Source organism: Armigeres subalbatus, chromosome 2 (genome assembly GCF_024139115.2).
Source record: "Armigeres subalbatus isolate Guangzhou_Male chromosome 2, GZ_Asu_2, whole genome shotgun sequence".
Classification (NCBI taxonomy): Eukaryota; Metazoa; Arthropoda; class Insecta; order Diptera; family Culicidae; genus Armigeres; species Armigeres subalbatus.
Window position 1 is genome coordinate 379,733,203 of NC_085140.1, and position 12,697 is coordinate 379,745,899.

Below are 12,697 nucleotides of genomic sequence, written 5' to 3' on the forward strand. Positions count from 1 at the left end.
TAATAGCAGCGGAAGCCGTTTTTCATACAAAATGGTCAACTTTGACAAGCTGTAACTTTGCACCCCGATGACCGATTGAGCTGAAATTTTGGCAGTGAACTACAAATATGATGAATTTTACACATACTGAGTATTTTTTTTTTCGAATGACGCGTTCAAAAATTACGCACTAGTTCAAATTGTAAAAAAAAATAGCAGTTTTTATTTTTGATATATTGGCCAATTCAAATGTCAAGTTCAACAATTTATAATTTTAAATTATAAACTTAGTGTCTCGCAGCACCTGAATACATTAACACCTCAGCGTGTCGATCAGTGCGCAGCAAGCCATGACTCGGCCTCTTCTGGTTAGACCTCTGTGGCATGCACACGCACCCACGGAGAGCTGATGTCATAACAATTCGCTTCGGCCATTTTGGGCCACACATTTTGGCGATCCTGCCAGGTTATTTGTTGGATTCTGACGATGATTTCAAAAGGTGAATTGAATTCAATTGTTATTGTGCTAATGTGTTAAAATATTTGATGATTGAAAAAAAAACACACGCAATGATTTTGTATTGCTACAAAGCGCGTCTGGAAGAACGCTGGAAAATGGATTGTGGTTTGAATAATAATAAAGAGGGTGTTTCAAGACCGCTGCAAAATGGATTGTGATTTGGAAAATCACAAAGCGTGTCTGGAAGACCGCTGGAGAATGGATTGTGGTTTGGAAAATCACAAAGCGCGTCTGGAATACCGCTGGAAAATTGATTGTGGTATGGAAAACCACAAAGCGCGTCTGGAAGACCGCTGGAAAATGGATTGTGGTTTTAAAAATCACAAAGCGCGTTTTGAAGACTGCTGAAAAATTAATTGTGGCTTGGAAAACCACAAAGCGTGCCTGGAAGAGCTGGAAAATGCTTTGTGATTTGAGCACATTTGAGCACGATTTGAGCGCGTCTTGAAGACCGCTGGAAAATGGATTGTGGTATGGAAAACCACAAAGCGTGCCTGGAAGAGCGGGAAAATGGTTTGTGGTTTAGAAAATCACAAAGCGTGTCTGAAAGACCGCTGGAAAATGGATTGTGGTTTGGAAAATCACAAAGCGCGCCTGGGAGAGCTGGAAAATGGTTTGGGTTTGGAAAACCACAAAGCGCGTCTGGAAGACCGCTGGAAAATGGTATTTGATTTGCAATACCACAAGGCGTGTCTGGGAGACTGCCGAGAAAAGGGTTGACAATTTAGAAAATCCCAAGGTGGGTAATGGAAACATTGATTTTGGTTAAAATAAATTTAGCTAGAATTGTATAACTTGGCGACTTTAGTGTACATGAGACTACCAGTTAAGCTAGTTCTAACGAAATCTGAGAGAAATGGAGATCTATCGTATGCTACAAAGTTGTTTGGATGGCTTAATATATTATCTTGAAGTTTATTTTGGAATTTTCTGACTTAGTAGTCGTAGCGGCAGGGAATCAATATTCGAGCAACGCCTAACAATATACTCTTTGTCATCAACAGAGTTTGTTACTGACAAACGCACCTAGCGACAAACCTTTATCCGAACCCGAGCACAATATGACAAGAATCATTTGCCTTGCGCGCTCTGATATTTCCGAAAATACGATGCTAATTTTGTAATCATTGTTCGAATCTCGAATATTTCCATAAAACCAGAAACTGTGACAGCATAAAACCGAAATTTTCAATAGAAATAAAGCAAAATAACGAGATGAAAAGTTAGCAACAAGATTGTCTTCTTTTTTGTTGCTGACAAAAAATTTCGGATCTTTGTCATTATTATCTCCGACAAAAACAATGCTTTGTCGTTGTTTCTCTTTTGTCGCTTGTTTCGCAAGCGCATTCCAAAAAAAATTGATTCCCTGCGTAGCGGAATTACCCGTTGGATGAGATATCCAACATTCACGAAGCTCAAAAACGTTGCCAGCATTCACAAAGTCATAAGTTTGGAGTTATTGGTTAATACTACTGGTTAACATAAGTCTAAAATTTAGGTATATACTTATGCAATCTTATTTAAGTATGATATCTCTGCGAAATTATAGATAAATATCATCTCCTAGGCCAGATGTTCCCAAACTACTTGTACATGAGACCCACCTAGCAGAATCGCATATTGCTTGCGACCCTCCCACATTGGCTTTTATAATTTGGATAAAAGTGAGTTCGCGTTAGATTGAACAAACCATTATCAATTGCTTCAAATCCCATCATTATATTACTTTGAAAGAATTGGAAATGATTTGGAATTCAAACTTTTAGATAGGATTTGGATTAGATTTTGGTTGGATTTTGATTTGATTGGAATGAATTTGAATTGGATATGTATTGGATTTGGAATGGATTTGAAACAGATTTGGATTACGTTTTGGTTGGATTTGGATTGGATTTGGACTGGATTTTGATTGGATTTGATTTAGATTTGGATTAGAATTGCATTTGATTGGATTTGGATTTGGAACGTATTCAGATAGAAATAGAAATATAAATCGCTACAATACTAAAATGTAGAGCTAAATCCCGGGTTTGTAGCTTTACTGGTGATATTCTAGAAGCAAGACAAGGATGTGGCTAGGGCTCCGATGCATGGCCAATTAACAGAATTACTGTTCTGTTTTCTCAAGGAAAGATTTTTTTAAGGGGCGCGCCTTCAATGAGATTGCTCTCTGTGAAGGGTCTAAATAGCGGGACCGTGTCATGTACTTTTGGGAAAACAAAACTAGAACTGTATCGAAACCGATACTTCATTGCTTCTCAATAGTAATGGAGTAATTCGACATGCACTTAAACACTAAGGATACGGAGAATGCTACAATAGATCTAATAACTGGTCGCAGTGGCCCACCCGAACAGCAAAAAAATGTTTATTTCACAACAAATCATCGAATGGACGAATGAAATCTTTAATGGAAGTAAGATTTTTGTAATACAAATTTAAGAGAATGGGAGGGTATTTTGGATTATTGATTCTGAATAATCTATATATTTGCATTGCGCTAGAAATACGCAATAGAAAGACGAAACTCTAAAATTCATGTTACTGATCTCAGGCTAGGTAGTCTATGTCCATCTACGTCGATCTATTTCCGGTCAATCGACTTCGTGAAGCTCGTTATCGATGTTCGTACATTATGGTCATATTAAATAACTCAATTAATTGAACTTTGACACATTATTATTTTTATCCTTATTTCCAATCATGCTATCAATGATTACATTGAAATGTTCAATTGCTGAAAAATACGCCTTTAAACTACAACAACCAATACCCCTTGCTTTCATTGCAGATCAGATATCCCCAGAAAAGGGACACCGGGGTGTACGAATGTCAAATATCGACAACACCCCCCGTCGGTCATTCGATGCACCTCTCCGTTGTCGGTAAGTAGCAGAACTGCGCAGCGGGACAAATGTGTCCCCGCAAAAACCCTATTGATTGTAACACATGTTCCGGTAATTCCGCAATTTTTATGTTTATTCATCTCCGCTCACTGGAACGTAAACCCAACAAGCGCTGGAGCTCATTATGGATTCCATTTTTCTTCTTCCCTTCCACGTGCCTCCCGCCAGAGCCCGTTACCATCGTAGTGGGTGGTCCAGACATTTACATCAACACCGGATCGACGGTGAATCTGACGTGCGTGGTGCGGAACTCTCCGGAGCCACCGTCCACCATCATATGGACCCACAACAATCAGGTCCGTATCCATTTCACTCTTGGATGTTGCTGCAGCTGTGTATGTGTGTGTGTGTGTCTGCTCGAGCGTGAAACAACAAAAGCAATTTGTAAAAATGGTTTCGATGGCACAGTCACGCCGCGGAGGTAATTTACAGCCGATTGTGCCTTTGTGTGGAAGTGATTTCATCAAGTGTGCATGAAGCCAATGTTACACAGTACTACGAAATTAAAGCATTCCGGATGCACAAAGACGTGGCAATCATGGTTAAAAACTACAAAAATGTTGAAGATTTTTTTGTTTCCTATTTGTGGAACTGAATGGCAGAGAGCAAAGAAGTTTTTGTATCCTGAACATAAAGGAAACGAAACTTTCATATAGGGATCTGTATATGAAATGATGATCCTGCTCCAAAGCGTGTTTATTGCAATCCTTCTTCAAAACAGAACGGTGATGAAGAAAAAATCCAAAAGTGACGAAAACATCGTAACAACAGGAAACACAATTTTTAGGTATTGCTTGTAGTTGGATGTAGGTCGTTTTTGTGCATTCTGACGAACTTTTTTTGTGGATCTGTGTTACTGTTTGAAATGAAAAGCATTGTTTTTTTTTGCATTCAGGAATATGTCTCATCACTTTAGGGAAAGTGACATTTATTTTATTTCCATTATTACTCTATCCAAATTTGGTATTTCATAAAGATATTCAAAGTTGATTGAATAATATAATTGATTTTATCCTTCAGTAACCATTTTCAATATTGAAATCAAGTTTGCAAAAAAAATCAAAGCTGTTGCATTACATATTTACGATTTCCCATCAAAATACTTGTTGCTATTTGCATTAACCAGTTCCTAGGCAATGACACTTATCAGGACTGCGTTACGACAGTATAGTAGAAATCCATTTCATTTAATCCTTCTCTTTGACAGGAAATTAATTACGACTCACCTCGTGGCGGTGTGTCGGTAATAACGGAGAAGGGCGAAACGACCACCTCGTACTTGCTGATCCAGCGTGCCAAGGGAACCGACACGGGGAAGTACGTCTGCTCGCCGTCAAACGCCAACTCGTACTTCATCAACGTACACATACTGAATGGTGAGTGATTCGCATTCCGCGACTGGCGACAACGACGCGATTCGACTCTTTGATGCAACTGTTGACCTGGGCTGAAGTGGTTTATTGGATATCAGCAGTCATCCGGTACCTTATACCGGGAAAAGTCCAGTTGCAGTGGGTGGATGATTGGCTATTGGCTGCAATGTGACATGGAACCGTGCGGATCATAAGGATCAACCTGCCGGTTTGGATAATCTTTTTAAATGAGATGGTTGTAAACAATTTCTGACATTTGATTTTTGATTTATTTTATGGGATCATACACATTATTGCAAAAGCATCAAGTTAATTAATTGTCGTGTTTTCAGACGAGTCAGATGTGCTTTCTTTTGTGTCTCATCACGTGCCACGCTTCAAACCCGTTGGTTTTTTTTTGTCGTAAACTACGTCAAAGGGGAAGGCTCGGATACAGGATACAAACGCTAATGACGTTAATATCTTTCAATGGATTTTCGAGATTTTCTTATCAATCGATTCGGAAACTCACCACCCATTTGTCAAATACAAAGGTGAAAAATTCAGACGTAATAAATTTCGTTCATGCATCCCCAACACGGATGCGTCGGTAGCGGAATCATGACGTCAGTGTCGGTTCGAGCATCGGCTGTCGGCGGGTGGTTGCTGCAGAAATTTTTTCACTAATGTGGTCTGCAACGGTTTGGATGTCGTCAGCATAAAGTGAAATTTTACCGCGAGACTCTAAAATTGGTTTTGTTTCTGTTGATGATTGAAAATAAAATCGGTTTCAAGTTGAACTTCATTCAAGGTGTAAAACATAATCGCTTGGCAACGGCAAAAAGTTGTCGTCGAAAGTAGAATCCCAAGCACGGGGTTATTATGACTGAAGAAAATTTGGTGGCGTCCATATTGGTGGCCGTCTACAGGTCGTTGTTACAGGAATAAAACCAAAGTCAGAATCTTGCACGAAAATGTTAATTTTTGATAACGGCATTCAAATCGATGAAGACGCCGAATCTATGACAAAAGGTCGAAAGACATAAGGTCGAAAGGACAAAAGGTCGAAAAACAAAAGGTCGAAAAGACAAAAGGTCGAAAGGACAAAAGGTCGAAAAGACAAAACGTTGAAAGAAACGTTGATGGATATCAAGGTTTTCTAAATGTCACTTCGATTTGTCAAAATAGGGCACGCCGCAGGCGCGCGCATTGATGTATTTATTGTGCGGCGTGCGCCATTTTTACAGATCGATGTGATATTAAAAAAAAACCCAAACATCCATCTATTAGTTGTACTCACTGAATGAATTTTAATTAATTGTTAAAAATTGTGTAATTTTGATCTTATTGATCTTTTGTTTCTTTCGACCTTTTTCCCTTTCGATTTGTTGTTCCTTTCAACTTTTTGTCCCGTTCGAACTTTTGTCTTTCGACTTTTTGTTTCTTTCTACCTTCTGTCCTTTTCGACTATTTGTCCCTTCGACCTTTTGTCTTTCGACGTTTTGTCTTTCGACTTTTTGTCCTTTCGACCTTATGTCTTGGGACCTTCTGTCCCTAACCCGAAGACGCCAATAAGTGTCTGCAGCAACCACCCGCCGACGGTCTCCGCTCGAAACGACACTGTCAGCATGATTCGATCAACACTCTTGTTTGTACTCGTTTCCAAACTCAGAACCTAGCGAGGAATTCGGGAAAATTTCCAACCCGAAAATTTCCTACCGGGACCGGGAACCGAACTCTGTGACCTTCTGCATGGTCTTGCTTTGTAGCCATGCATCTTACCGCACGGCTAAGGAAGGTCCCCACTCACTATCAGCAATCACTCAATAGTTCGAATCCTGCGAGATAAATCTGGCTTGGGAGCTGCTTCCCAACTACTTAATTCTGCAAACGCCTCAAATGCGAAAATTTTCACGAGTGCTGCTACCGGCCCGACCAACGATAATTCGCCACTCCATCATCGATGACCGCTACTGATGCCGCTATCGGCCATCCCCATGCCGAATTTTCGGTAGCAACCGCGCGAACGACCCGCGTCTCATGAATTTCTCTTGATGCTGTTGCTGGCCGATCCCTCGATGATTTACCGCCATATGGCAAGACTCCGCAGCGCTACTTACGCCATCGCCACATCGATGGAACCGCTGTCAGCGAAATCAAGTACATTTTTTTTTTACTTTAATTTAATTTATTTTACCTTTTTTGCTTATGACAAGTGATCGACCGCAAAGGCCTACATCTTTGCATATTTTTTTTTATAAATTATTTAAATCATATTAGTTACATTTCATTTTCTACATTTTATCCTAAACGAGGCATTATTGCTTTGTTAATGAAATTTGATAACCTAGCTACTATGTACATTGTTCACTTATATTTACAATACAGTCCCAAGGCGGAACATGTTTAAGGGATTTTGAGTAGGGGAAAATGATGACTTGGGTCTTAGCCGCGTTGATACAAATCTTCCAGCTGGTGAGGTACTCTGTCAGGGCATCCTCACCTCGTTGGAGCTTCGCCATTAGCGCTTTGATCACTCTACCTTTATAGACGATGAAGCTGTCATCAGCGAACAGAGACAGAATGCCGCCTTCTGGAGGTTCTGGCACGTCGGAGGTGAACAGATTAAACAGCAGGGGCCCGAGGATGTTGCCCTGGGGGACACCTGCGACGATGTCATGAGCATTGGAACTCGCTCCGCTGATTGAGACCCGGAATGTCCTTGCCGACAGAAAATTGTTGATGACTTTCACCAAGTAGCTGGGAAGATTGTAGCGATGTAGTTTGTACACCAGGCCATTATGCCATACATTGTCGAATGCCTTCTCGACATCGAGTAAGGACATGGCGGATGTTTTTGAGAAAGACTTGTTCCGCCTGAGGACGTTGGTAACTCGGGTCAGTTGGTGTACGGTTGACCGACCGCGTCGGAAACCAAACTGTTCCTCTGATGTTGTGGTGTTCGGCAGACTCAAGTAACCGGCTGTGAATCACCTTGTCAAACAGCTTGGATAACCCTAAGAGAAGGCTGATGGGACGATAATTTTTCAGAGAGGAAGGATCCTTCCCAGGCTTCCGGATGGGGATGACTTTAGCTGACTTCCAGGACGAAGGGAATTAGCTGAGACGGAGACGAAGGGAATTAGCTGAGACGGAGACACTGATTAAAGAGCAGCGAAAGGTGCTCAAAGAACGGAGCACTCATATGTTTGAGCTCGAGATTCAGGATGCTGTCGAATCCTGGGGTCTTCATGTTTTTCGATGATTTGATATAGGCCGCCAATTCGCCAGCTGTGATCTCCAACTCCTCCGAGAAGTCGTTGGGAATAAGATGGATGTTGTTAGCATGCTCGTTAACGGCTGCTTCGTGTGGACTGACGAGTCCAAGTTTGTGCGAGCTGACGAAGTGACGACCTATTTCAGTAACCTTCTCTTCAGGAGTTATCAAGCGATCTTTAGAGCCATTATTGCTGTTTAATAGGATCAAAGGTGGAATGGATCGAGGCTTAGATTTTAGAATTTTGGTTAGCTTCCAGAACAGCTTTGCACAGTCTGGGAGAGCGCGGATCTCATTGGAAAAATCACTATATCTGAGATCCACCATTCTGGTCTTGATAATTTTGGTCATGCAATTGCACTGGGTCTTAAGCGCCGGCATCCCAGTACGTTGGTACTGCCTGCTAGTGATATTTCATAAACGAATCAAATATTTGGTGAGTGTATCAATAGTTAGGGTGTTGCTTACCTGTCGGGCCTTTGGAACATGCTGGTCGCGGGCTAGGAAGAGCACCTCCTGGATGGCGTGTAGCTGCTCGTCGTCGTCTTCGGATAACACCGGATGCCGCTGGTAGTCGATGTTCTTGTCCACGCACCGTTGAAACTGACCCCAGTCGACTTGGTCACGGGTAAAAATCCGTTCCCGGGAATGAGAAAATAATTCATGATTTCATGAATCCAACGTGTTTTCATGTTATGAAAATACACCATGAATATAAATCATGATTTCATGATTTATTTTCACGTAACGCTACCAATGCGTTACAGATTGGTTGTTGAGATCGAAAATAAAAAAAAAGTTCGACAGGGGGGTTTTGAACTCGAGTACACTGAGTGAAAGTCCGGCGTGCTACCTTTCAGCCGTTCTCACTTCTTGGGAAGGGAGTGATCGAAGTCTAACCGGTTATGCATTTTGTCGACTGTTGAAGATTGCGCATTACCATGAATAATGTTTCTGAAATCATGAACTATTATCATGATTTCATGAACTGGCATGTTTCACGATTTCATGATTTTTTATTCATGATTGTTGGTATGCATTTGTTTCCGTGTGATAGTTACGCCGGATGAGTTCGTGCCGATTCACCGAAATTAAAACTTCCGCCACCACCGGATAGTGGTCCGAGCTGAGCTCCTGGAAGACGACCGGCTGGGAGACGTGATTGTTCATGTTCGTTATGAAGATGTCGAGCGTTGCATGGGTCCCGGACCGTGTCAACCAGGTAGGGCTGTTAGGGCTCAGGATGGTGTAGTGGCCCTCTAGCTCATCGTTGCACCAGACGACTCCGTTCCAGTTTGAGACGGTGTTTCCCCATAATTGGTGCTTTGTGTTGAGGTCTCCGGCGATGATGAACTGCCTTTGCCGCCGAGTGAGCTGGACTATGTCCCTTCGTAGTTCAGCCGACGTGCCGTCGTCGACTTTGACAGTAAGCTACGATGAACGTGATGACTCCGACGGAGGTGGTAACTTTCACTCTAACGGCTTTGATGATTTGGAACTTGAAGTCCAGCAGCAGGCGGCAGGCGATGTTTGCTCCGCAAGACAATTACCGAATCGGCCACAGAGTCTCCCATGACGGGTCCGGGAGAATAACGCCAACGCCACGAAGCAAAAACATAAACACAGCGAACGAACGAGAAAAAAACTTGGAAAAAATGCGTGAGCAAAAAGCTCGTCCGTACGCGCTGCTGTCACGAACTGGAATGAATCTCGTACACAGGGATGCCATATACAATTTTCTGGTAACTAAAATATCTTTTGTCGAAATACGTATTTTGGAAGTTACTGAAAAGCAGAGCTTAAAATATTCATCTTCATGAAGCAACTTCGGTCCGAATTTTGACAAACGTCGCATGAATATTCAAAACATAGAATGACATAGTCAGACGACTACTCCACGAACTCATTCATTCGACTCTCACTGAGTGTGTTCACTATGTGTAGAAAAAACATAATTAGCATTTACTTACTTTTTACTTATGGATCCTGTACACCTCCGGTGGTGCAAAGGGCCGACTTGAAAGATCTCCATCCTGAGCGATGCCCGGTTATCGCTTTAACCTGTTGCCAGGTTAGATTTCGGTCGACTTCTTTTATTTCTTTATTGAGGCTTCGCCGCCATGAGCCTCTGGGTCTGCCTCTGCTGCGATGTCCCGCTGGGTTCCAGTCTAATGCTTGCTTACAGATTTCGTTTCCGCCCCTACGTAGAGTGTGGCCGACCCAGCCCCACTTCCGATCCTGAATTTCTGTTGCTATCGGCCTCTGGTGACAACGACGATGGAGCTCGTTGTTTGAGATCCAGTTGTGAGGCCACCAGGCCCGAATTATATACCGCAGGCATCTGTTAATGAACACCTGCAGCCGTTGAGTGTTCTCCACTGATACACACCATGTTTCGCTGGCGTATAACAGCACAGATTTCACGTTAGAGTTGAAAATTCGTATTTTGGTGCGTTCACTTATCTGCCTGTTTTTCCAGATATTTCTTAAACTCGCAAAAGCAGCCCTTGCTTTCTTGATCCGTGCGCCTATGTCGATCTTGGTACCGCCGTCTGACGCCATTTGGCTACCAAGATATTGGAAGCTTTCAACATTCTCCACTGGTTGCCCGGCTACTGTGAAACTGGAAGGAGTCACCGTGTTTACATCCAACGATTTGGTTTTGTTGACGTTGATGACTAAACCTGCCGAGGAGGAGCGATCGGCAAGGTCGTTGAGCTTACTCTGCATATCAGAGCGCCGTTGCGCGAGTAGTGCAACGTCATCCGCCAATTCGAAGTCGTTTAGGTGCTCCATGGTTATAGGCTGCCATAACAGCCCGCGGTTTGGTTCACGGTCAATCGCATCTACCAGAATCTCATCGATTACGATGAGGAACAGTAACGGTGATAGAATACATCCTTGCCTCACACCAGCTACGACCCGGATAGGGTCGGACAGGACCCCATTGTGCAGCACTCTACACGAAAAGGCCTCGTACTGTGCCTCGATGAGGCCGATGATTTTCTCAGGAACCCCCTTGCGTCTCAGGGCGCCCCACATATTCTCGTGATTGAGACGGTCGAAAGCTTTTTCGTAGTCAATGAATACCAAGTAAAGGGACTCTTGGAATTCGTTGACTTGCTCCAAAATGATGCGGAGCGTGACAATATGGTCCACACAGGATCTTCCGGCACGGAATCCGGCTTGCTGCCGCCGGAGAGTCGCATCGATCTTCTCCTGAATCCGGGCTAGGATAATTTTGCACAGAACTTTGAGAACGGTACACAGCAACATAATGCCTCGCCAGTTATCGCATACAGTCAGGTCACCCTTTTGGGCACCTTCACTAAGATACCTTGCATCCAGTCGACCGGGAAAGTTGCGGTGTCCCAGATATTACGAAATAAACGATGCAGTAGTTGTGCGGATGTCATGCGGTCAGCTTTGAGCATCTCGGTTGATATGCGGTCGACCCTGGGGCTTTATTCGATTTCATGCTTTGGATGGCTGTTTGAATCTCTAGCAGTGATGGAGCTTCGGTATTGACACGTGTTATACGTCGGATCCTAGGCAGATCATGCCGAGGTGGTGATGGCCTGGTTGGCACTTGAAAAAGTTGTTCGAAGTGCTCGAACCAGCGTTTCAGCTGGTCAGTTGGGTCGGTCAATAACTGATCATTCGCGTCTTTCACAGGCATCGTTGCATTCATCTTCGCCCCGCTTAAGCGTCGTGAGATATCGTAGAGGAGGCGAATGTCCCCGGTTGCGGCGGCTCTCTCTCCTTCGTCGGCCAGAGAGTCTGCCCACGCTCGCTTGTCCCGTCGACATGAGCGTTTTACTTCCTTCTCAAGAGCCGTGTATCGTTGACGGGCTAAGACTTTGGCTCCTCTCGTTTTCGATCGCTCTATCGCGGCTTTGGCTTCTCTTCGCTCCTCTATCTTCCTCCAGGTCTTATTGGTGATCCATTGTTTTCTCTGGGTGCGTAGTTTACCCAGATTGTTCTCGCTGGTGGCGATGAAGGCATTCTTGATGGCGGTCCATTGGTCTTCCACGCTGCCACCTTCCGGAATATCTGCAGCACGCGTCTCCAGTTCTTCAACGAAGGACCGTTTCACCGTGGCATCTTCCAGTCGGCGTGTGTTGAATCGTCGTCCAACTCTTTCCTCCTGCCGACGAATCCGCGCAATGCGCAGGCGTATTTCGCCGATGAGGAGGTGATGATCAGACGCGATATCGGCACTACGTTTATTCCGTACATCAAGAAGGCTCCGTTTCCATTTTCGGCTGATGCAGATGTGGTCGATTTGATTTTCTGTAAAGCCGTCACGGGAGACCCACGTGACCTTGTGAACCGGTCGATGAGGGAAGAGCGATCCCCGATCACCATGTCGTTATTACCACAAAATTCTGCGAACAGCTCTCCGTTTTCACTCATTTCTCCGAGACCATGGCGTCCCATAATGCGCTCATGGTTCGAGTTGTCGGATCCGATCTTCGCATTGAAGTCGCCCAAACAGATCTTGATATCACCCTTCGGAATTCTATCTACGACGGCATTGAGTTGACTGTAGAAGTTCTCTTTGTCTTGCAGATCGGCAGCATCGGTTGGCGCATAACATTGGATTATAGTAAGGTTTCGGACCCGTGTTCTAAATCTGGCAACGATTATCCTTTCACTTATA

General features: G+C 43.6%; 1 protein-coding gene across 2 annotated transcripts in view; it reads left to right on the forward strand.

The window, feature by feature from the left end:
• The window catches only part of LOC134217297 (zwei Ig domain protein zig-8-like), a 166,928-nt gene that overhangs the window by 146,822 nt on the left and 7,409 nt on the right, over positions 1 to 12,697 (forward strand). For both annotated transcript variants that reach the window (XM_062696053.1, XM_062696054.1), the window contains 3 exons: positions 3,291 to 3,384; positions 3,574 to 3,701; positions 4,613 to 4,781. In XM_062696053.1, coding sequence (XP_062552037.1) covers positions 3,291 to 3,384; positions 3,574 to 3,701; positions 4,613 to 4,781 — 391 coding nt within the window. The remainder of the gene's footprint in view (positions 1 to 3,290; positions 3,385 to 3,573; positions 3,702 to 4,612; positions 4,782 to 12,697) is intronic.